Source organism: Phaethon aethereus (genome assembly GCF_964289735.1).
Source record: "Phaethon aethereus genome assembly, chromosome: 2".
Classification (NCBI taxonomy): Eukaryota; Metazoa; Chordata; class Aves; order Phaethontiformes; family Phaethontidae; genus Phaethon; species Phaethon aethereus.
Window position 1 is genome coordinate 20,838,073 of NC_138582.1, and position 26,383 is coordinate 20,864,455.

Here is a 26,383-nt window from a genome sequence, read left to right on the forward strand (position 1 = left end):
ATGCCCTCACCACGAAGAGCTCAAAACGATGGCCAACACAGACCAACACTTAACAACTATTTCACTTGGTGCCAAAGACCGTTGAGGCCCCCCTCCAGCTCCTCCTTAGCAGACTAACTCAAGTCAACCTCCCACACCGAGCACAAGGTGGTAGTGCTGGACTCATACCTAAGAGCTACTCTATAACGCTTTTAGGAGAAATTCACCACTTCAGAGATCAAGCTGTATTAAGTTGACCCCATCACAAGAAACAAAGTGTCTCTGAGCACTTACTAACGCGCTATGCTGGCACATTCACCCAGCCCGAGGCACAGGCAGGGGCCCTGCCTCAGCCTCCACAGGGCCCCGGCCCCACGCACCCGCCTCAAGCGAGGAAGCGGAAACCAGTCCAGGATTCAGCCCTGCCACTGCCTCTACACCGGCACAGCCTTAAGCCCCTTGCCGAAGCCCCGTTCGCAACCCTCTGCCAGGCAGCCCCGAACTACAGCACCCGCTGCCACAACTGCAGACAGCGACGACCCAAAGACTGCGCAGGCGCCCACCGCCTCGCCCGGTTCAGCCGGCGTCGCGCATGCGCGGGCGCCGCGCAGGCGCACAGCCCATAAGAGCCGCGGTCGCCCGCCGTCTGCTCGCGCGCCGTGGGGCCCCGCCTCTCTTTTTTCTTTTCCATCGCCAAGATGGCGGAGTACGACCTGACCACCAAGATCGCGCACTTCTTGGACCGGCACTTGGTCTTCCCGCTGCTGGAGTTCCTCTCCGTCAAGGAGGTACGTGGCTGCTCCAGAGGTGGGGGAGCCGACCCTGCAGCTGGGGAAGCGGTGAGATGGCGGATGGTACCACCAGCGGCTGGTGCCTCTCGCCGGCCTGCGGGCGCCGTGGTCGTCTTCTTCCTCAGACGCTGCGCGGCCTGGTCCCGGCCCGTGAGGCCACTCGGAGCTCGCTTCCCAAGGGAGGCGCTCGGGGCCTGTGCGCCGCATGGGAGAGGGCAAGGAAGAAGCGTGTGCGTTTTCCTTCCGAGGGAGGGAGAGCAGGGCCCTGGGCCGAGAGAAGGCCTGGGGGCGCCGCTTCTCCCGCAACGCAACTCCTGGCTTCCCAGGCAGAGGGGAACTCCTCTTTCCCCTTTCTCGGATGTGGTGTAGTTTCTTTCCCTTCCCCTTATTCGAGGGAGGGGAAAAGAAAATCTTTCCCTCCCACCTGCGGTTCGTTGTCTGCCTGCTTCCGACAGAGTGAGACAGCCCTCCTTACCCTGCGCCTCGTCTGCGGCCCTGGTCACTGGCGCGCCCCTCAGCCGTGGGGTTGCAGCATGGTGTGTGGGGTCGCATCAGTGTAGATAGCATTGCTAATCAACTTTAACTTTACATCGTTTTCATCACGAATTTGTGTTTAAACCAAGTATAAGCCCTTTCTAGTGCTGTCCCTTGTTGGTCTCTATTTATATATTGCAAATCATATTGCTGCGAAGAACTCAGTAATGCTGCAGATAGGTTAGACTAAACTGTCATCAGTCTGAACTGTCTGAAGTACCATTCAGATCCATTTTAAAATGGAAACAAAACATGTAAAATTACATAAGCTTTGAATTTAAAAGAATCAGAAAGGACTTAATTAAGCATGCATACATTGAGACAACTTGACCCAACTAGTTTTCATGTGTAGTGTATGGACTTTCCTTGATGTCTGTCATCTTGAATGCATTTTTAGTATTTTGGCATTTGTAAATCAGCTGAAGTTAATTAACGAGGGTTATTGTTGTAGTGTTGAACAACACGATGTTCAGAGCTGAATTAAACTTATGCAGGTTCTGTATATGAGAAGTCCATTAATGTGGTGTGGTGAATTGTAATACAGCCTTCATGCAAATGTGTCTTTTTGAGGTATACTTTCATTTAGGCCTTCACCTACATCTTGAAGACTAACAACATTTTATAACTCATGGCTAAATTATGGGGTAAGAACTTTACAAAACAATTTGACAAGTTTAAAAGAACACCATCCAATTACACAAGCTAAAGTAAATTTGCTCTCATGCTATAGACCGAACAACATAGTTTAGATTCATCTGTGCTACAATTAAATGATAAGCTTGATCCTGAGTATCTCTTCTGAGATCCACTTTAAATTATTTGACTAGTCTGCACTATATGTTAGTTTGTGGAGAGTATTCACTACTTAGAAATAAAAATCTGACCAAGGTTTTATGGTTTTGAGAGATACATATATATTTATAGGTATCTGAAAATTATAAATATATATTTTTCATATTGGATTTTTTCCTCCCATGAATTGTAATAGGATTTACTATTCCTGTTAAAAAATACTCATCTAAAACATTGCTAGTCTCCCAACTAATCTTTGAAATTCCTGCATTCATAAATAGCAGGAAATTGCTGGTATCTTGCCAAGACTGGAAGTGTAGAGAGGCTCTATAGTAAGCATACTAAATGACAGAGCTGTGAGATCTTGCAAGTCTCTTGAGATGTGATGTTTAAAACAATTTAATTGGACAAAAATCCATTAAAAAAAACTGTGCCATGAAGGTAACTACATAATATGTGTTGGAAACTATTTAATAGTATTCAAAGAAATCGGTTGTTAATTCTTTTTTCAGATATACAATGAAAAAGAGCTACTCCAAGGGAAACTGGATCTCCTTAGTGATACCAACATGGTGGATTTTGCTATGGATGTGTACAAAAATCTTTATTCTGATGAAATTCCACATGGTAAGCTGCTCATTTAGAAGTAAAATTTATTTTAAAACCTTTCTGTCTAGAATAATAAATAGCTAGTGGTAATTTGCTTGTTGCACTCAAAAACTAGAATACTGTTCATCTTTGGCCTTAACAAAAGGATGTGCAATACTGAAACAAATAGAATCCCCTGAGCCTGGGAAGTTTGGGTTTGCTGGTCTATCAGGAACTTAGTCTTTGAGTGATGTCTGAAGTAATTCAGTGCTGATTTGGTCATTTCAAGCACTTTGAAGGTATAGCCCAACAGAACTTCACTTACTTTTCATCTGTGAAATTAAACACTATTGCATGATTAGGGGTTGCTAAACTTTTTTTCTTTAAAGCATCCAGTATATTAAGGCTAGATTTCAACACAAAAATTGCTGTTTCTCCAGAAAATCAATGATGGTAATATTATCGTAATGATATGAAAGTTAATCTCTTACTGTCTTCTCCATAATTTTCGAAACTTTCCTGTTTACTTCTTAAATTTCTATGTTCCTGTGGAGTGCTTGGGGATGGGGAGATAGTTAGATTATATTTCTTTCTCTAATTTCTGTCCTTAATGTTTTGGTTTTTGGGGGGGCAGGGCGGGTGTTCTAATATTTCTTTTTTCTGAGTTGTAGGATGGTTTTTTTGTTTTTTCCTTCCTGACCCTAGTCTTTAAATATACACTTTCTTCCTACTTCTCTATCTTTTTTCGTTTTGTGAAATTCCTCTAAACTAGTGGGACTACAGTCTGTCTGGCCTGCAGCTTAGGAGGAAGAGACTTGGGTGCCGTTGCATAGTCAGGTACAAGATCCAGCTGTTCTTCTGCCTCTGGGTCTTGCTCTTTCCAGGCTCTTTAAACTCTAGAGTTGGCAGTTAGCCTCTTTTGGAAATACATGAAGAGAACTGATAAACTTATGGATGTTGTATTCAATGTTTTAATCAAGTCTTTGATATGCTAGCATTAGAGGTTGTTATTTATGGGTATATATGTAATGATGTGTGGGACTGATAGCAAATAATGAGAACCAGAGGTTTTCACTTTTGTAATCTAAGAAACAGTTGTAATGATAGCTTCACCTTTTGGTTACTTATCAGTTCTAGTGATTTTTAAAAAAAAAAAAAAAAAATCATTATAAGGCTGTAAAAATCTCAAAGCTGAATAGATTGTCCTCTTTCTTTTGTTGCTCCAGCCTTTCTAAACTGTTGAAGAAGAATATTACTGTTAATAGTAAAATGCTGAAGCAGTAAACAGAACAAGAAATATCAATCCTAGCACACTTTCACAAAGTAACTATTCTAATGTCTTTCATATTCTGACTACAGCCACTTACTTAAGCAGGTTGCTAAGTATCATTTTGTCACAGCTGCAAGTAAGTTGAATGAATTTCGTCACTGGGAAAGCTCTGTATTCATATAGGCCAACAATTTCCACACTTGTAATGTTTTTTTACACTTTTTGGAAACGTATCTCGTAAGATTTTATGTCATCAGTTTGGCAGGATTTTTTTATACAATGACTTCCTGTTTGGTCTGTGGCTTTTATTCAACAGTATAAAATTAACTTAAGCAGAGGTAATGCTTTCACATGGAGTCAGTTGTTAAGGGTGCTTGCTTGTACAGCTTTCAATGGAAAGGTCTTACTCTGAGATCCTTCTGGTATGTGTCATCTTCACGCATCAACACTTATTGGAATGTACATACAGACGGGTTCTTTTCATTTGTGGAATCGCTGGCTTCACTAGAATTTTATGCTGAGCATTTTTAAGACTTCACTCTTTTAAATACTCAAAGCTAAATTCGCTTACACTATTATACTTAGAAATGTCTCTGCACAATTTATAGTTGCTTTTATCTTGTCTTCCATGAGATCAACTTACAATTACACAGCCAGGAGATGTCACAGGAAAACATTTTCATACTCTTAGTAAGTCAACTGAATGTTTTTTTTTTCATGTGTTTCCCTTTCCTCTCTTGTAATGTCAAGATTCATCTGAAGTTGGAGATAGTTTCTCCTTATTGGAAAACTTCCTGTCAGGCAAGTCATTCTTAGATTTAGGTTGGGTCACCATTATGGTGTTATCCACTTTGGATTGCCTTTACCAATACATACCTAGTCAAATCACAAAAGAAATGTGTAGTAGGTTCACTGTGGCATTGAGTGTCCTGGTGTGTGGCTCACTTTCACAGCTTCCTGCATACTGTTTTCCTGTGGGATTTGCTTTTGATTTCTCTGATCCCATATGCTTCTGGCTCATATAGCCAGTCTCAGGATGCTACTGGGTTTTCTTTAGTTGTTTTTTTAAGTATATGGGCTTTTCTGAATTCTACTTAAGTGTTCATTTTATTGTACTGGTAGCACTTGGTGAGGAAGTTTGGGTCTGTTTAAAATAATCACCCTAAAGCTGTTAGTTCTATTTCCTAACGATTTTTTCATAAAAGGTTTAATGTTCTGTTTAAACATGCATAGTGTTTCAAATTGTAATTTTGCATATTGAGCTGCTTTAAATTCTTCCTGTCAATTTTCAGTTAAGTATTCTGAGTTTTCAAAACCTGGTCAGTTAGAGGAAAAATAACTTTATTGGTATTGTAGCACTGTATACTTTTTTCCAAGTTTATTTGGAATAACTGAACTTACTTAAGAGGTTGGTTCTCCCTTAGTGAAAGCCTGAAGATACCTTGTCTAATACAGGCTGCTCCAGCTATAACTGCTCTGTAGTGGCTTGATTAGAATTCCACACAGGAAGAAATGAACCAAATGTTAGAAGCTTTTTATTAAGTTAATGGATTGTTAGATACCTCTGGCTTTGTGACTTGGCTGAGAGGACAAGTGAGATAGGAAATGGGAAGACATGTTCAAATGTGCTGTTGGCACCATGTAATTACAGGTTGGTTTCTGTAAAAACTTAAGGTGTGACACTAAAATCTTTTTTGTTTGTTTAGCTTTACGTGAGAAGAGAACAACTGTTGTTGCACAGTTGAAGCAGCTTCAAGCTGAAACTGAACCTATTGTCAAGATGTTTGAGGATCCAGAAACTACAAGGCAAATGCAGTCCACTAGGTAACTTCTAGCATGACCTCTCAGGACGGCTTGTTAGTACCTCTTAAGTGTTGATGATAGGAATGGTCTCTGTGTAACAACTACAAAGACAGACACTTTTATTTCCAGCCAATATTTAAATAGTGCTTGTGGTCAGGTAACTGAAGTTGCTGGACACAATTTTCTCTTTTCAGTGCTTTTACCTGCTGTGCATAAGGCATCTCTGTTGCTCTTAATGTTCATGAATCAACTTGTAACAAGTGGCAGTCATCACTTAGTGCAGTCAGATCACAGCCAAGATTGGTTTTGGGGAGGCTGGGGGGGCTTTTTTTTGTTTGTTTTGGGGCGGGGGATGTTTTGGGGACTTTTGAGGACTGAATATGGGGTGAAACAATTCAGCTTCTCTTTTCTAGGAGATCATCTGTCACCTTGCCCCCTTTTTTTTTTTCCCTCCACAGAGGATTATGGACTGCTGTCTGTCTTAGTCTGGGAGGCCTGGTGGATAACATCCTTTCAGCCTCATAGCACATTTCTTTCAGGAGTGCTGTGCTAACGCCCTTATCACCCAAATTGGCCAACTTGTTGGTATAAGATAGTGCTCGTAATAATCTTTTTAAGATGTATCTAATTTCTTCTCGCTTTATTTGCTGCCGTAAGCAAAGTAGAATGAGTTTGTCTGTGCATTATATCTAAGGACTATGAGTTTTATTGTGGTTAAGCCTGAATTTGGGCCCTGTAGGAAAGGGTTCAGCTGTAGTCATTGATGAAGTAACTGTGCAACCTCAGAGAGGGTGGGTAGGTATTAGTTAAGTGTAAATTACTGCTTGTTCTCTCTACATAGGAAGCATTGTTATTACTGTTGTAAATGTGTCTAACCAACTATGGAAAATTAATTAGAACTTTTCTTTAGCCTTACCTTCCCTAAGACTTCAAGTAGAGCATACTACATCAGCCAGACTATGTGTGGCTTGAATTTGAAGGTGAAGCTTGTACTTGGATCTGTTGTTGGCAAGCTTTATGCATCTACTGATGTGGAAGACTCTGCATTCAGTAGTTTTTCTAAGAAAATTCCAGAAGCAATGTTACAAAAGTTGTTTGTTTTTTTCCTCTAGTCTGCAGAAATCTTCTTGATGAGGTGTACCTTTGTTTGGGAGCAATCCCCCTGAATAAAATGGGTCGCTGAAGGGGGAGGAACTTCATTAGAATTTACTCCTTGTTTCAAGTGCAGATTATCATCCTTTTTTCCTTTCCCCTCTTAGTCCAACTTGCTGAGAAAACTAATGAACCTTTTTGGCCTATGTTTTCTGCGCATTGTTTTCAGAATTTGTTATGGTCTAATTTAGAACTTGGTCAGTACAGAAATTATGAGCTGCAATGCATTGGGTCTCAATGTGCACATGAAACAATGTCAGTAGAAATCATGAAATCTAGTAGCTTTCCAGCACTACAGAAAGAGCTTTGATTTTGTTCTGATATCAAATGAATGTACTTAAACTTCTGCTGTAAAAAGCATTGCTAGGATAAGTAAGCCACCTTTATGCTGACTTCAGCATGGATATTTATGTCAGATAGTTATATTAAGAAAAGGAGTTACATTTGCTTATGACTTACGTGGTTATGCAAAGCCAGGAACCACTCGGCAGCTTTTGGAAGTATAGCTTTGAAAGTGAAAGGCCCAGTTGCTGTAACAGTTGCTGTTACGTAATTGCCTTGAAGTTACTAACTGGGGCTATTGTTAACCTTAAAGAAAAGACCCCCTGATACTATCACAACTCTATTCAAATCTAACTGAACTTCTGATCCATATATGGAGATCTTGTTCAATTATTGCTTTGCCTTTAGCCTGTTTCTATAGTATTTGGCCTAGGAAAAAAAATGACCTTGTTGCAATTTCAAATACTAGCATTTATTGGGAAATGTGTTCTGTTACTTGACCTTTGATGCACAGAATTTTGTCAGTAGTATGTGTTCCAAATCAGAAACAACCTGTTTGGAAGGAAGAGCTACAATCAAAAAATATGTGGAATTTAACTTGCCTAGGGATAAATATATTAGCCGTATTACTCATATGCAGCAAGTTTTATTTTTGATCTGGTACATCACTTCTGCATTTAAAATGTCTGAAAACTTTGTAGCTCAAAAATACTGGTTTTGGTTATTGGCTCATTGGAAGTTCTAATCTAGGCTGTTGGGGTTACACAGTAATGGGTAGAATAAGGCTTAGAGGCGTCAATCTGTCTAGACCTGAGTAGCATGCTTTAGACAGTAGAAAGCAACTTTTGATTTTTTTTTTTTTACTTTTTCTGAATTTCTGCTGGCGATTTGGAATCTGTATCAAATTTAGAGCTATGAGTTATCAGGACTTTAGATCACAGTTTTTTTTATCCATGACAGTGCTGGTTGGAACATCAAAGTCTGGGAAATGATAGAAGATGGTGTGTGTGAAGGAGACTTTGCAAATGGAAGTTCTTTCAAGAATAAGCCAGAACATTTAACTTTTTTTCTGTGCAGCTGTGGGAGGACATTGACTTTAAAATGATGGAGGAATAGTCAGTATTCCTCATCCTTGAAGTATGTTCCACTGGAAGAAACACATGAGATTATTTCATTGCTTCTACAAGTATTACTGAGGATTGTCATTCTTGGCTACGTTGGCAACGTGCCATTTCCCTGTAGAATCTTGTACCATAAGTTCTAATTTAACTCACAGCTCACAGTTAATTTCAAAGTAAACAGGGGAATTTTCCCCTACAGACACTTCACTGTATCTTTGTCCCAAGAGGAATTTATAGCTTGGTGCTTTACTCTTCAGTTAAATCATGGGTACATGTTTTGTCAAATATGATAGTTCCCTGAATTGTCCAAGTCGTCTTTACCACATGACTGAATGCACAGAAGAGATGAAGTGGAGGGTAGCTACAAGTATAGAAGCATGCCAAGGGTGGCAGGGGGCTAGAGATTAAAAAAAAAAAAAGTCATTAATTCTTTCTGTATTGTACAAAGGCAATCCATATAATCCAAGTAACAAATTGAAAATACTTTCCATTTATGAATGTGAATTCAACTATATATATGAATTCAACTGTGGTTCTTGTTTCCAGATGGCTGCAGCAGAATTTGAATTGAGTTCTTATTGCATTGAGAAGCTGGTGTGCTAAAATCTCACTCTGAGAGCTGATCAAGATCCATTGCAGATACTGGATAAAAAAATTACTCACCAAGTTAACTATTGTTTAAAAATACCACAGATATCCAAAGTCCTGTGGTCATTAATATAAGACTTAGTGGTGGTAGATAATTTCATGCTTGTCTACTGGAGGCTTGAACCTTCCTTTGATCTAGATAATATTGCTTGTCCTTTTATTATCCATGTTGAATATAAAAAAGATTCAGAAATGTGATCATGTGTGAATTCAATGTTTAGAAATTATTAAGTATGATTATTGTTTATAGTTGTGCATTCTGCAGGCACTTGCTGTGATAGAGGTGTTCTTGTGAACCACTGTGTCCCGGTGCTAAGTTGGATAAGTTTACTTTCTAATTCTGTATTACTTTAGTCTTTGCCACTTTTTTTTCCCCCCTGTCTCCTGTTAAATTCAAACTGCTTGGCTGGGGTAACTGCTGTGGAATTAGAAGATGAGTGGGAAGAGATCTAAGTCAGAATTTAACTTTCATACTGAAAGCTAAGGATGCCATCAAATTTAAAACAACCTCCCACCCTTTCTTAAGTCTAGTTATTGTTGCAGGTGGCATTCTTTATTTGCAATAATTATAGTTTTAAGATTTTCGAATTTCTTCGTGATACTTGAGGAATAGTTGGCTCTGTTTCTGCAGTTGCTTTTGCACAAGTGGAGGAGTAACGCTTTATACTGTATTTGGGTACTTTGACAGCTAAACGTTGTGTTGTGTAGCATTTTGCATGGTGACAATCAGTTTGTTCTGTAAAAACAGCAGTTTTTATGTTTTTATTGTAGGGACGGTCGGATGCTGTTTGACTATTTAGCTGAGAAGCATGGTGTAAGTGGTTTAATTCTTTCACCTGTTAGAATTCAGTTCTAAACATCTCCATCCAACCTCCTGTACAGCCAACATCTCTGAGTAATTATGGACTAACATTTTGGCCTGTCTCATGTCAATGTAACTAATAGGGAGAATTCCTAATGGTAACATGTTTTATTTGAATGCCTTTGAACTTCTTATATAAACAAAAATAAAGCTGGAGCCTAATGTTAACTGCATCCTTGTAACTAGGGTGTGCTTTACTTTGTAACACAGAATTTCACCTATTTTCCAGTATTGGTGTAAGCTTTAATTCGATGGCATGGATTAAGAGTGTGATAGTTTCCTATTTTTTTGCTGCGTACAATGTCTTTTAATGAACCTAAAGACTGCAAAGGTTACTTTAATAGTAAACTTGGCTTGTAACGGTATTGTTTTGTTTTTCCTAGTGAAGAAAAGCTTTTTTGTATTCCTTTTCAGTTTAGGCAGGAGTACCTAGATACACTCTACAGGTATGCAAAATTCCAGTATGAATGTGGTAATTACTCAGGAGCTGCAGAGTATCTCTACTTCTTTAGGGTTCTGGTAAGTTTTGGGTTGTGTGTTTGGGTTTTGTTTTATGGTTGGTTTGGGTTTTTTTCCATGAAATACTTAGACCACTAAGTTGTTTGTATTAATTCCTAAAATACAATACTTTTGAACTTTTTTGAGCCTATTGCTGTGCTCCAAAGAAAAGCTGAAAATAGTGGTTAATAATCATTACTTACTATTGTCCAGCAATTCTGTTATTTTCATGCTGAATTCAGAACTGTCCTTTACATTTGTAGGTCTAGTGGTAAGATTTACTTATGGAATACTTCTTCTTTCCTCCCTATAAATGTATCCTGGAAAAATATTAAAAAAAAAAAAGAGCAAAAATAAATACTTGTTTTTGTGCACAGACGTTATCAACAGTATTGAAAAGCATGCAGGTGGATTGAACATAACTGGTGGTAGTGGTAAACTCCCAGCTTATTATCTGAACCCACATCTGAGTTTTGGGACAGATTTAAGAGTATAAGTCATCTGCCTAGGAAATGTAAACAGGTTAGGTGAAAATTGTAGAACCAGATCCATCGTCTCTGAAGCAACTCTTTTCATGTTCTTGTAATTCATATCATTTGTTAATGGAGTGGATTTTGAGAATGAAGATGTAGTGTCTTGTAAGAATCTCAACACAATAAATTCATTATTCGTGGTCAGTGAATGTGTCATTTTACGAAGAAATGGAAGTGTAAGGTAACTGCTTGAAAATCCAGATACTGTAGCTAGAACAACTGCACTATCTAAATGCAGTTATTGTGACTAGCTAACTGTAATTACATGATTTGGAACCAGCACAGTGCATCTGAAGCTCCTCAATTAAAAGTATCCGCTAAATTGACACCTTGGTTGCCTGGAAGATAATGACCTCTAAACTGTGCGTATCTCATGGATAAGAGTGATTGCTGAAAATATGTAGTGGCTCCTGTGTTGAGGTTTGTTTCTTACTGTCTAATTTTTAGTCTCATCTAAATATCCTAAGCTTTCTGAAATGCTGCTAGAGTAAGAAACAGTAATTCCTGTAATTTACTGTAATTAAAGAAGAAAAATTGGGAAATACATCTTTAATCAGAACAGGGTTTAGAGTAAGAATGAGTTGAATTCTTAGTCTAAATGTTTGTGATAAAACTTGAGTTCTTCTGTATTATTTCTAGTGTTATTGTCAGGTGTGTTCCATGTGCTGAGAGGGGAAATAAATTACTAATGTAGGTTTGTATGCAATTGTCCCTAATTCTTTGTGCTTTAATTCTGGGCTTAGCATTATGTTGGTTTATGTCAAATAACTAATTTCCAAAAGTGAAGTACTGTTTTTTTGCTGGTAATAGCTTGGTGTAGGACTTCTGTTACTAATTCTGATGGGAGAAGATATGTTTTAAGTTGTGTGATGAAACCTAACCTACGAAGGAACTATTGTAACTGATCTGAGAACAGAATTTGACACTGTGAATGACCTAGTGTAATTCATTCCTGTGTAAAACTAACACAGCGTGACCTTAGGAGTACCCTTCCAGGAAATAGAACTACTACAAAGTTGCTGTTTCACTGGACATTTCTATAAGAAGTACGCTTTTTGGCACAGCCTTAGCAGAAAGAACTTTGAATACTAGGTTTAAGGTAGCTACCTCCTGTCCATGAATTCTTTATGGAACTTGCTTTGTAATAACCTTGTTTTAGCAGTTTAGAAGCATTTTTATATGCTGTTTAAAAAAATAAATTGTGTGTCATCTGGTGCTCAGATATTTATTTTTTTTTTTTAACTTAAACTGCAGCAGCATCGAGCTTTGCCTGTCTCTGACAGGATTTTCTAGCTTATGCTTTAGAAGCTGTACTGCTGTTTGTTTCTTCTTCTGTACCTAAATTGCTTTTTTTAAAAAAGTACTGAATTTGGAAAGATAGGACCATGCAAATTTGTTACCTTGTAAATTAAAAATACCAGTAAATATTTTTTGTATTTTTTAGTTATGATTTACTTTTTGTTTAAAAAAAAAAAAATACTGGGAGTATGACTTTGCTGTTGTTGAAAATAGGTTCCAGCAACAGACAGAAATGCTTTGAGTTCTCTGTGGGGAAAACTGGCATCTGAAATTCTGATGCAGAATTGGGATGCTGCCATGGAAGATCTCACAAGACTAAAGGAGACAATAGATAATAATGTAAGTAAAATCTTGGTTGTGTTAGTAAGGTGAGAGGTTAAGAGGTTAGAGGTGTTGGTATTCAAGTATCGTTATGAATCACTTGCAGTCTTGTTTAGGAGTAGTCTACCACCTTCTCACTAGATTCTTTCTTAATAATAGTGGGAGAGCCGAAGCATGCTTGTGAAGAAATAATGAAGCTTCTGTTTTCAAATTACTCGCTTCCCTCTTACCACATTTGAAAATATATCTGAGAACTTCTACAGTACTTCCAATAAAGAAAAAAAACAAACTGGTTTTACGGATGAGTTTGAGAGCTAAGTGTGAAAGTGCTGCTTAAATTTCAGGTAGTTGTACTATGCGTTTTCTGTAAAGAATAAAATGCATGTAACTGAACTATATTCTCATATGAAAATAACACTTTTGACATAAAATGCAAGACAGTTTGTTTCTGGAAACAGTTTTTAGCTAATTCAGCTTCCTTGCCAGCCCCTGAGTTCAGATGAGTATCAAGAATGTGAAGGAAAGAGTGGGGCTGCAGTACTAATTCAGAGCAACTGAAGTAATTAAGGACATCTCTGTCTTCTCTCTGCTCATGGGTCTTCAATGGCAATATCTGAAATGTGAGAGTGAAATTCTGAACCAGAATCTTGATGAGGTGTTGAGTGTTTTGGTTTAGTTGTTTTTCCCCTAGAAGCATTCTTTATCTATGTGCCAGATAACTAATGTTAACGGATTTTCTTCTCTAATTTTCTCAGCTTTATGAGCGTATATGGTTACAATAAACTATTAGATTTGACTTACTCATTAGACTCCAAAATTTTTTAGGATAGAATTATAGTATTTAGTTGTCATGCTCTTTGGAGTGATTATTATTTGCTATGTCAGTTCATTCTCAACACATTGGTTTTCAATCTATTTGAAGTGCTGCTGAAATTTGAAGCTAATACAGATACTTAGGACTGAATCCTTATTTGTGCAGTATCAGTTGGTTTAAATGAAGATAGTTACATTCTTATTTCTTGGCTGCAAGTGACTGTGGTGTTTCATCATTGTCTGTGAGTTTATGTCAAAAAAGCTCTTGGGAGACTTTAGAGAGGAAGAAAAACTGAAAAGCTAGAGAAGCCAAGTAGTTCCTCAGATCACATCTGAAGAGGGAATACAAGAAACTAAATTCGGGGTTAAAAAGGGAAGTAACAACTTGTGTTAGTGTGGTAGTCCTTGGAGAACTAAAATCTAGGCTTTTGCCATAACAGAATACAAATTTTAGCAAACAAATTGGAATATTGAAAAAAATTATCTTGGTTATAGTTTTCGGCAGATTTATTTTTAACAGATGACAGATTAAAAAGCTGGAGGTCAAACTCAGCCTGAGAGTGATAACAGCTGAAAGGGGCCAGTGGAAAATCAAAAATTTTTGAACAATTACAGGTTTCCACGCATTAGTATTCATGCAGACTTTGTGTTTTATTTGACTTAAACCAATGTTACGTTTTCTTTTAGTCTGTCAGCTCTCCGCTGCAGTCTCTTCAGCAAAGAACATGGCTCATCCACTGGTCTTTGTTCGTGTTTTTTAATCATCCTAAAGGGAGAGACAATATCATTGACCTTTTTCTCTATCAACCACAGTAAGTTGTGTTGTGCTGTGTTGGTGTCTTTAAATAGAAATGAAGGTGGATGATGAATATGCAAGAATGTCGAACATTTTTCAGCTCAAAGCCTGAAGCTGTTTCAGAAATTCAAATTATATTAACACTTTGAGTATTTTTTCTAAGCCTTTTTTGAGTTTTTTGTGTATAATTTGCTGTTCTTCATGGCTATACTTCCCCTTCAAGGAGAAGGGGTGGTGAAGTAGGAAGAACTGGCTGTTTTTTTCCCTGGTATTCTATTGCATGAAGGGTGCATAAGCCATCTATCATGAATACTGTTTTGATATAAAATTGCATTATCTGAGCTTTATCTGGATTTTTCTTTTTAGGTATCTCAATGCAATTCAGACAATGTGCCCACATATCCTCAGATATCTGACCACTGCGGTCATTACAAATAAGGATGTTCGAAAACGTAGGCAAGTGCTGAAAGATCTAGTAAAGGTTATTCAGCAGGTAAAGACTGAAATATCTGATATTTTCTGTCCTTTTTACTGAGAATTCATAATAACTTCCTTCTAATAATATGCATGGTTTAGTACTTTTCTACTTAAATATTTTGGTCCTCATTTACTCTCGGTGAATTCATTTTTCACTGTGAAGTAAAATGCAGGTCAGTCAGTGGGAAGACAGAATAATTTTTTTCCTCCTTTCATGTCAACAAGCATTGAGTAAAATGGAACATGCACACAGTTTTGCTTTCTTTTGGTGTGATTAAATGCAGAAATCCACTGAGGTATGTGAAATGGCTTTGGATCTGATTCTTCTTTTTCAGCCTTCTTTTTTCATTATTATTATTAAATAATAATAAGGAATTATTATATGAATAAGGGTTCTTGTTTGCATTTCAAAACCACTGAACTATGTGCATTTTATTGAAAATGCTTCTCTTGTCACAGTTATATGAGGATGTAGACATGGACAAGAGCAACAAGAGAGTTGTGCTTGATAGCAATCCAAGGGGATTATGGCAAAGATCTCTATGTGAAGTCAGCATGCAACTTGTATACGAGCCATCATGTTTCAAACACTTTTAATAACAATGAGATATTGTGAATAATAAACTATGATATATATGTGATAGTGTTATTACAGGCTAGCAATCAACTATATCCACTTCAAGCATTCATGTAATTACCTATGCAAAGTACAATCAGTGCAAAAATGGAATTTAATTGTATCTTAATCTGCTTTTAAGCATTACTGTACACAAAAGTAGCATAAGAAGCTATAAACTAGTTGAAGTGTTAAGACTCATGTTTTATCTTAAGCTAAACCCTGATTTTTAGCATTGAGCTTCTACTGTAATAGGAACTTCTAATATTTGAAGTAAAGTAACATTTTAAACTTGTTTTGCTTTCGTTTTACCTTGTAGAACTGATAGGAATAAAAAAGAACCACTAAGGTGTTCCTTTTGAAAACGACTGTTGGCTTTGGTTTTGAAATATCTGATAAAGAGTTTTATTTCTTGGTATTCTTCTACTCTGTATGGTTCATTATATTAAATGATGAAGTGGTAGAGATTTTATATATTTGAAAGCAGTTCAGACAGGATAACTAGTGACTGTCTACACAGGAAAAACAAAGCATTGAATGAAGTGAGTTGTCAAACGTCATATGGTAGGCTGATTGCTCTACTAGCAGTTAGAGATTGCTAATACTTGCAATACTTTTGCAAGTGTTGAACTGATAGGTAAGCAGTTTGTTCATCTCTATTAAATTTAAAAAGTGATTGATCCAGGACTCTTTTTACATACTGAATGCTAATAATTTGGTTAAAAAGTACAGTTTTGATGCAGAAAACCTTTACCTATAAAACTGAATTTTAAACCTAAATAATGAGACTGTAAATACAGTTCTTTTGGGAAGGAAAGATAACTTTGATCCAGAAAAAAAAAAAAATCTTAGTAATTCCTTTAATCTGCTGATCTTATTGTATGCTAAAACAGCTATTGACAGATACTGAGTTAGGCTGTCTTAATGTGCATTAGAGACTATCGGAGGATGTTTAATTATGTCTTAGTTTACACAGATGTATATAGATCCTGCCTTGTAGTTGAGAAAGTTGAGTAATTCCTGTAATGCTGAAATGAATTCAAGTATTTTTATATGTAGACAGTAGTGTTATTTGTGTTAGCTATGTTGTCCGTGCAAATTGAATGATCATTCAATTTCAAATATGAAGGATTTGATGTTGGGCTCATCTTTGAAATCAGAATTTAGGGAGAATATCTGTTCTTCTGTATTTTAAGAAATTTGAAGGTTTGATACAGAACCAGCTCTAGTATCTGACTTTTTTAAACCCAAGGATTGCAGCACTAAATGCTGAAGGGGAAACTACACTCCTGGTTGCTTACCCAGACTATGGTGGGGTGGGGGGAGCATGCATTTAAGCAGCTTTTATAAGAGGAATTGGGAAGTGTAACTTAATATTTTATTTAAGATGATGTATGGACTTATTTCCAGTATAAATTTTGTTTGAGGAATACAAGGAATACTTGATTGTCCTTGTGGCCTTGATTTCTCATGTTATTCCTAATTTCTTTACAGGAGTCCTACACATACAGGGACCCTATCACAGAGTTTGTGGAATGCTTGTACGTTAATTTTGATTTCGATGGTGCACAGAAGAAGCTGAGAGAGTGTGAAACAGTAAGATCTATAATGTTTATAAGCCTTTTCTTCCTTTAAGGAAAGATCTCTCCAAGTTGCAATGGCCAACTGATTTGTTTTGAAGTGGTGTTTTATTCCATTGACAACGTTTTCTGATGAGCTGTAATTCATGGATGGGGGTGGGGGTTGACAATTCATTTTGTAATGCTTAAACGAGACTTACCAGTAAGAATATAACTTTCAAATTATAAAAAGAATCGAAATGCATCTAAACTGTGGCCAGCAGGTTGAGGGAGGTGATTCTGCCCCACTATTCCACTCTGGTGGGACACCCAGCTAGAGTACTGTGTCCAGCTCTGGAGCCCTCAGCACAGGAAAAACATGGACCTGTTGGAGAGCGTCCAGAGGAGGCCACAAAAACGATCAGAGGGATGGAACAGCTCTGCTATAAAGATGGGCTGAGAGAATTGGGGTTGTTCAGCCTGGAGAAGGGAAGGCTCCAGGGAGACCTTACTGCAGCCTTCCAGTACTTAAATGGGGCTTCTAAGAAAGATGGGGACAGACTTTTGAGCAGGGCCTGTAGTGATAGCACAAGGGGTAATGGTTTTAAACTACAAGAGGGTAGATTCAGGCTAGATATTGGGAAGGAACTTTTCACACTGAGGATGGTGAACCACTGGCACAGGTTTCCCAGAGAGGTGGTAGATGCCCCATCCCCATAAACATTGAAAGTCAGGTTGGACAAGGCTCTGAGCAGTCTGATGTAGCTGAAGATGTCCCTGCTCATTGCAGGGGAGCTGGACTAGATGACCTTTAAAGGTCCCTTCCGACCCAAACTATGCTATGATTCTGTATTTAAGCAGTTCTAGAACAAGAAGTGAATTGCTGTCATGCGTTTGGTTGACTTTCAGCTTTTCCATTAGAGTTTGAGAAGTGCTTGAAGAAAAGCTTGGATTTGCTTTTTGTTCTGAAAGATACTGCATCCTGGAATTGTAGTGGTGAAAAGTAATGTGAAATAACATTAGGAGAGTTAAATACATATTCTTCAAAAATTCTTAGTTAATCTACTATGAACAGTTAAAAATATGTAACACTTGGGTTGAATAGTGTACAAGTTAGTATTTCTAACAGCTGAACATTAGTACCAATTCTTATAGCCTCTGGTTGGCTTTACTTTCATTAGTATTAGTCACCTAATTGGGTAAATCGGAAGGCTTATCTTCACTGCACAGGACTGGTGGTCCTGTAATCTGAACTTTATAGGCACACTTGCACTCTAAGTAAGCTGGTCTGCATGGCAAGGAGAATGCTGATCAAATTGCAGAGTGAACAAGAATCCTGTAGTATGAGGAAAGAGTTAAATTCTACGTGTTGGAGGGATCTTCAGTGGAATTATGACAGCAGTAGACCATATTGTCTTCTCTAGTCAGATCTCAGTGATCATGTTGGCATGCGATTTTGATTTGGTAAGCTGTGAAATAATGAATGTCTGCTAAATCTGTTGTTTTTTTGTCCACATCCTGAAATATACCGGGAAATCTTTAAATGACCTGTTCACTGATCTTGCTTATTGACCGTGTCTACCAGTAAATTACTACTTACACATTTGTTCTCAGTGTTACCTTTCTCCTTACACTTGCAGGTGCTTGTGAATGATTTCTTCTTAGTGGCATGCCTTGAGGATTTCATTGAGAATGCCCGTCTCTTTATATTTGAGACTTTTTGTCGCATCCATCAATGTATCAGCATTGGGTAAGATAACCTCTTAATAGAGCAGTTCAGAAAAATCAGTCATGGATGACATTTTGACAGTTTAACTTTAGTAATCAGAAATGTTCAGTCATTAGATGAAATTAAAATTATTAAAATTTAATAGGATCGTTGTCTTTCTATTTTATAGTTCTAATGTGATATACTTAAATTATAGCAGTCATATTTTAGAAATGAATTTTTGTGGTTAAGTTTAAAAGAACCTCTCTACCACCCCCACCCCTCCAAACAAACAGTGCTTTCAAGCTCAAACCTTCTTGTTGTGTCAAGTTAGATATCTACTGGATTTAATGGGAACTTTGATACCCAGTGTCACCTAAGTCCAGGTGTCTTAATCTGGAGCTCTATTCCACACACATTGATGTAGAGTGGTAATATTAAGTAAATGCAAATGGAAGTTGCTTAAACTTATTTATATTTGGTAGATACAGATACCCATGTCTGTTTTACAGGTATGTTCCTTGAAAATAATTAGAACTGTATTGCTTTTTTCATTAATTCAAAAGAAAACAATAGATCTTATGCTTTGTGGCACAAAGTGAGTGATCTGGCTGAAAGAAAATGATGTTCTTATTAGCAAGGGTGTCTGTTGTTTACTCAAATTAATTTTGTAAAAGCAGACTTTTCAAATGGATCAGCTTCGATGCCTCTATTGTAGAAACTAAGCAGGAAGATGTTATGCATGCTTGAGATCCCTTTCCACTTGGCCTTTGCCCCCATTCCCTGTATTTCCACATCCCTTAAATTAAAAAGGGGAAAAAAAGTGAACAACTCTGAATGCTATAAAAACCTCAATGGTAGGGAGCAATGCAGAGATCCTTGACAGCAGAAGCCAGAGCTATTAAATCGGTCAAGTTCAATAGAATCTTTTTACCAGCTTGCATCCAGAGCAAATGTGTGCATGTGGTCCTCTGAGGAAGTGATTTAATGCTGCTTGATTTCAAAAGAAAAGGAATTGAGAAAGTTGTCTTGGAGTTCTGCAAGCTTATTGAAAGGATTACTTTTTTTCATAGATAGGTGTAGTTGGAGAAAGGACAAAGATTCCTATTACTTTTAATCTCTGTCTCTGCTGTGTGACACGTTTATCTTCAATGCATTTGGAAAATTATTTTTTTATCCTTTATATCAGCTTACAGTAGTCAATGAGTTCAATGTAAAAGGCAGTCAGTGAATTTGAGCATTTTAATCAGCTGTGGTGTATTGTTTTAAGCATAGTCATAATAGTAAACTGAACTGGATGCTGTGAACTCCCATACTTACATTCATTTTATAAGGAGGTTAATACTTTACCTAAAATCAGTTTGAGTACTGCACATTTAGGGATAAAGGGGTTTTGAATAAGTGTTTGAAGAAAAAATGTAAATAAAGTTCTCTTAGGGATTAGTTTCTGGGGAATATAAAAGCCCATAGCGTCTTGCTATTTCCTGTAGATGAAGCACAAGTCAAGCACAAGTTCTTAGTGAAACTGGATGTTTAAGCTTTTTAAACTAACGACTAGATGTCTTTCCAAGAAGTCTCTTTGTCTGATCTGGCTCCCATCAATGAGCAGAAAGTCCAGAGGATATATCTTAAGTATGCTTCAATTCTCTCTGTCAAAAGATACTGTTAAACTGTGGGTAACATACCAGTGACCCGTTACAGCAAAAATAGCAAGTTGTATTTAACAAATTAAGGTCTATGGTAGGTGGTTGTAATTTATTTAGCGTTCATTACTTATTTTACAGTTCATATGACACAAAAGATATGTGGTATTTAAACTCCAAGTATGATAGAAAATATTGTAGTTGTCTCTCCTTGGTATGTGTAAGCAATTCATAAATATAGGTAGCAGTGTTGTCATTTCATGAACATTATGTTATGTTCTGAGGCAAGTGATAAACTTCTGAGTTGAGGCATATACTTCAGATTGATATGGATATTCCTGCCATGGATCAATTCAGGTAATTGCATGTAGAATCCATCATCAGTAATGAGATTCTTTTCAGTAAGTCAGTTGTGTTTTAAGTGATGGACATAAGCCTTAAACTTCTAGGCAATCTGTAACCATCATTAGTTTTGGACTTAAGAGGGAGTGCATAAGTATTTCTTGGTGTGTTTCAGACTTGTTTTTGGAGAAATTAGCCTGTCGACATGCTTTTAATTAAACATTTAACTGAGGCATAGTTCTTGCATTTCTTTGTCCACAAGTGATTTCCACTGCTATTCCTGGAGTTGAAAACTAGTTGGTCATACCGCAGTGCTTGAGAAGTACTGTTTAGCTATTCAGAACAAATTTGAAAACAATTAGTGGGAAATCCGCTATTCCTTATGTTAAATGGAAAAATAGATGGCTCATTTAATGTTTTCTTAACTACTTGCATCTGTTGGGCATCTGACATTTTTCCAAATGATGTCGTTGCTTTATCAATTTTAAAATTTATATATCCCAAACTATCCTGTAATTAGTTTATTCTTTGAAATACCATGTTTAATAGAGAGTAATAGATGAAATTAATTGAGAATGTGTTTTGGATAGTTTGATATGCCTGTATTTAATTGAAGAGGTGTCTATGTTTCATTCTTCTTTCCTCTGTTTTTCTTCTGTGCACAGTACAAGATAAGCTTGTTTATGTATGATGATGTGTGGAATTCAGTAAACTTGCCTTTTAAGCAAAGGAAAACTTAAATAATATTTATTCCAGCATGATGCAAATAAGTGAATCTCCTTATAAAGCAGAGGGATAGAAGTAATCTAAAGAACTATTTTTGAAACTACTGTTGGGAATCTACCCTTTGAAATCATCTGTAACTTTAAATGGTAGACAGTATTCTTTAAATATTAATAAAATTATTTCATTATAATTCTTTAATTGGATTATAATGGGAGTTTTATAAACAACAGTAATCTAGAATGCAACTTTTATTGCTTTAATTCTTTGGTGTTGATGGTGCTAATACGTATTTGTGAATCTGAATGTGTCACTGTCTCTTGAACTGGTAAACAATTATGGGGACGAAGCTGTAGTTTGCATCTCTTGAGAGTATTAGATACCTGTTTTAATAGTGTGATAGGAGAATAGTGGTGTTTGTACATAATTGTAATCAGGATAAATCTTCAGTGCATTTGCTCTGCAAGGATGGAGAAAGCTTCTTTAGTCATATGTGTTGCTTTACTAGGCAAGTACCTCCTCCATGTTATACAGCTGGGCACTTTGGGTGGTGCTGGCTGCTTCAGTGTAGCCTGCGAGGAGACCCTAAAATGGAATCCAGTTGCCTCAAGTGTTGAAATAAGGTCATTTTTTGCATCAAAGGTGTAATAAAGTTTTAATTTTTTTGATAGCTTTATTTCACTAAAAGATAGCTGTTACTTGATAACTTTGGTTATTTTATATTAAAATTTTTAATCCATGTAAATCTCAAAGCTAGAAGTTGAGATAAAATAGGGGGTTTCTATATGCCTTTTTACCCCATCATTTTCATTCTATGATTTGTAAGTTTTCAAAAATGCATGTGCAGGAAAAAACACCTGTACAGAGGTGTGTTATTTCTGTTTTGTAGCTGCATATATACTCTATGTTTGTGTATCTAACTTTTTTAATTAAAAAAAAAAAATCCCACCTCTGAAGAAGATGAGCTAGTAGCATTTAGACATAATAGGAAAAGGTAGAATTATCTGTTAGGTGATATAAAGCACTTACTGGTTTCTGGCTTGGAATGACTGTCTAGAAATCAGTGCCTTCTCCCCCTCCAAGTACAAAGGGACTTCACGTTAAGGAAAAAGCAAAACCTAGGTGCTGTAGGTTGGAAACCGTTCAGGTTGACTCTGAAAGTCATCTGGTTTAATCTTGTGCACCCAGTTACAACTCTGAGCAGGACTCACTGTGGTGTTCCATTATGCTGCTTAAGGCTTTGCCTAGTTGATTCTTGACTATCTCCAAGGATGGGGGTTCCACACTTCAATCCCAAAGGTACATTGCTTAATCCCCAGTGTAGTGGCAGTAGCCGTTCTTGTGGTCTTCTGGAGGAGATATTTTATCTGAAACCTATTGATGTTTCTAAAAGAGAAATATGAGAATTCCCCTAACACACACACATCCCAGCCCATGTTCTTTCAGCTCAAAATTTCTGTAGTTTCAGGTCAGGTGCTTAACATCAGTGATTCAAAGGTAGTAGAGCAATTTGTGGCTTCTTCCTATTGAAATATCAGTCTTGCTCTGCCTCGATGATTGATAATGCCACAAAAATTTACATCCCTGATATCTTCTATTCTCTTAACTTATCTGCTTTAACTTTCTACAATTCTAATTCAACCACAGATTAAAAATTCTAGTGGAACAGTAGCAACTGCGGTTGGATTTTAATTCCCCTTGCTTTGGCAAACTCCAGATATTTTGCTACAAATTTGTCATGTCATTTCATTGAAGTGAGTTCAGTGCAAGTCAGTATTTTAAGTTACTTTTTTTTTCTATTCACCTCACTTCATGTTCGTCTGTGGCAAAAAATGGAATTTACTTTTATAGTTGGGAGAAGGGTAAGAGATGAAGAACATATTGCAGAGAAAACTGTATATAGGTAGTCTAGACAGGTAGATGGGCTAGTAATTGGTAGATTAGAAAGTATTTACTTGACGCTAATAATTGTCAAGACAAAAATCACTTTTTCAGGTAGAGAAAAATAAGTTTAAGCAAGTTCCTGTGCAAAGATGAGAAATTGATCTCTTCTGCAACTTGACGTAGCCAGCTGGCTTTTTGGTCATGTCTGTACGCCTTACCTGATGTTTGTTACCTCAGTCTGAAATGTGATGGAAGAATGAGCGTTACAAAAGTCCTGTATGAGCCAACTGCCAGCAGGAAGCTAAAGGAGTTGGCTGGAAAGCCACAGGAAACACCATCAGAAGGGATTATTCCTGGACAAGAGTGCTTGTTTCATTAAAATTTTTCCTTTCCTTGTCCTCCCCCCCCCCATCCCTCCTTGAAATTACAGAGTAGTTTGAGAATAGTGTATCTGTCACATCTTCTATACCAAACTTTGTCTCATGGCTCTTGCTGAAAATTCAGAGTGAAGTTTATTGCTAAACTGTTTTCTGGACTAATTAGTCTAAACTTTCTTGACTGCTGGCTGGATTTAAATAAGAATAAAAGCAATTCAATTCAATTGTTCCATTTTATGTTGTGGCGAGATTGTGAAATTGTCAATTAAGTAAAGAATGTTCATGTAGGCAAGGTTTAATAGGAATATATAAATCGTGCAGGTTCAAGATTTGAGTGCAAAATGATATAGCTCAGAATGAGTAAGCATATATTTCAGGATGTGAATTCCTTACAGTGTCCCACTGTAAAGCGGTGGGGGTGGGAGGTGCGCAAGAGTGCATGTATGTGAGCTTTAAAGTCACTTCAGTCAAATGAAAGTATGCTTTCCCAGATATTTAGTATTTCTTGAATACAGGTCTTGGGCTGTGCCAAATTTTGTGTTGGTTTAACTTGTGTTCCATAGTCCTTAGTCCTATGTTTACCAACATCAGAGGGATTCTATTTCACCTTTTGATAAGTTTTTTGTCTTTAAGTATGTTGGCAGATAAACTAAATATGACTCCTGAAGAAGCAGAAAGATGGATTGTCAATCTAATTCGAAATGCACGACTAGATGCCAAATTGGATTCAAAGCTGGTAAGACTGTACAGACAGATACAAGTGAATTTGTTGAATTCTTCATTAAACTTCTCTTACTTTATTCAGGAGCAGTGAGTTCTAATTTCTGCTGTTTGGTTTTCTTTGCCCATAAAGTGTAGTGGACTTCATTTATTCTCTCTTGATCATGTGTGTAAGATGATTTATGAAAGCTCTGAAAACAGAGCATTAAATTAAAGGCTTATGCATTCTGAGTGATTATTAAATTTGCTTTACCTTTGCTGTGTTTTAGGGCCATGTAGTCATGGGCAACAACGCAGTCTCACCTTATCAACAGGTGATTGAAAAGACCAAAAGCCTGTCTTTTCGTAGTCAGATGTTGGCTATGAACATTGAGAAGAAATTGAATCAGAGTGGTAGATCTGAGGTTGGTATAAGTTACATTTTTCTGAATTCCTGCTGTCTTTTTTGTGAGATACTTGAGTATAATTCATAACCTGTTCCTTAATTCATCAGAGGTACCTACCTCTAGTTCTAACACTAGGAATTAAACTGGAAAAAGTTTATTTTCTTATGGTGAGTGTTACACAGCAATTCTTGTTTTCTTCTCACTTCTCATCAAAGGGCTAATTTTGAAAGATGACATTTATGAAAGTAGTTATATTACTTTTTCCAAGTGGGTTGTACTTTGAAAAGTATCTGTGTATATATATATAGTAGTGAGAGAAGACTGAATAATGCTTAGGACTGGAACATGAAGGAGGAGTTGTGCAAAACCCTAACTGTTAAACCCATTTTGTGTAGTACTAGAGAATATAACTAGGTCAACCAGAGGTTTAAGTAGAACCAGTGAAAATAAGGAAGTTGGCAAGATCATCTGGCTTCGCTTCTGTCCACTGTGCTATATGGGAAGCTTTGTGAGGGAAGAGAACACTGTAAGGTGGATGACTCTGAGGTCCACTAAGGACCCAGCCATACCTACTTTAAAAATTTTAATATTTAAGTTCTTTTAATATGTGGTTCAGTGGGTTTTTTATGAGGCTTCCTCACTGCTTGGCTGAAATACTGATGAAAGTTGTACAAGCAGTGGTGGATTACTTTATTCCATTAAAGGGAAATAATGTGAAACTCAGTGTTGTTGTTTTCTTTAAAAAAATCCAGCTGCCAAATTATTTTTATTTTGGAGTCTTCTAGAACTTTTCCATTTTGAAAGTACTAGCCTGGGGGACTCAAGCTGTACAGCTTAATTACAGCATGTATTTCTACTATATCAACACTTGCTTTAAACTTACTGAGTATCCTTCACTAATTAACAATATTTCCACTTCATAGCCATATATCAGTATTTTTTTAATAATTTCCCGTAAATTTCAGTAACCAACAGATAATATATTAACTTCTTTTCTACTGATCCTTATTTATTTATTTTTTTAGGCACCTAACTGGGCTACTCAAGACTCTGGCTTCTACTGAAATACTTCTGCAAGAAGGGAGGGGGGGAAATCAGTTTTTATTTGACTAAAAAGCACACAAATATGTAACTTTTTTGAGAAAAGGTAATGAAGTATTCCATCTAACACTATTGAATAAAATTGGCTAACTTTAACAGTCTGTGAATTTCTCTAACTTCATCAGTTAGGTATACTTACTTCTGTTGTATAGGGGCTTTTTAGCATAATGGCATTCTGAAGCATTTTGGATCACAGTTTGTAGAATTTAACATGTCAATTCTTTTACATGTGTTCGTACCAAAGGATGCTATATTGTTCCTAGAGCTGTCTGAGTCTGGAAGCAGAGAATTACAGTTATTTGTTATCCATTTCAAATGTTGCATTCTAAAAAATTAAAAGCCAATGGTGTGAGCAAATGGATCCCCACTGAACATTTGGTCAAACAAGATCTCTTTCTGGACTTCCGTGGTTTTGTAGATTGTCACAAAACTTGGCAGAGCAAAGGCATGTGTAACCTATACCTTTTATGAAACCTAACATGACTTATGTGCAGAGTAATTTGGGTAGACCTGTGTGCTCATGCAGAAAGAATTTTTTTCTGTTCTGAATCTCATTTTTAATCTTGCCCAGTCTTGGAAACTTTCTGGAGTAGAGCTTTTTGTTTCAGGGGAAAAGGTCTTTCAAAAAGTCTGGCTAACGAGACAAGTATGGTTCAAAGTTTTTATTTTGAAATCTAAAGTTCTTAAGATTCACAACACAAACATGAAGCAACCAAACTTGTATTGTTCAACTGTTGTATTTTGAAGGTTTTTTTTAAGGTTGGT

At 37.0% G+C, this 26,383-nt stretch overlaps 1 protein-coding gene across 1 annotated transcript; it reads left to right on the top strand.

Moving 5' to 3' along the window:
- Window positions 1–473: 473 nt before the first annotated feature.
- EIF3E (eukaryotic translation initiation factor 3 subunit E) lies at window positions 474–25,781 on the top strand. Its single transcript, XM_082014878.1, has 13 exons — window positions 474–767; window positions 2,609–2,723; window positions 5,661–5,778; window positions 9,732–9,774; window positions 10,237–10,341; window positions 12,366–12,491; window positions 13,974–14,098; window positions 14,449–14,575; window positions 16,670–16,771; window positions 18,375–18,484; window positions 24,045–24,147; window positions 24,401–24,535; window positions 25,543–25,781. Exons 1-13 carry the CDS (start codon window positions 678–680, stop codon window positions 25,579–25,581), a joined length of 1,338 nt encoding a protein of 445 aa, XP_081871004.1. The 5' UTR covers window positions 474–677; the 3' UTR covers window positions 25,582–25,781.
- Window positions 25,782–26,383: the final 602 nt, after the last annotated feature.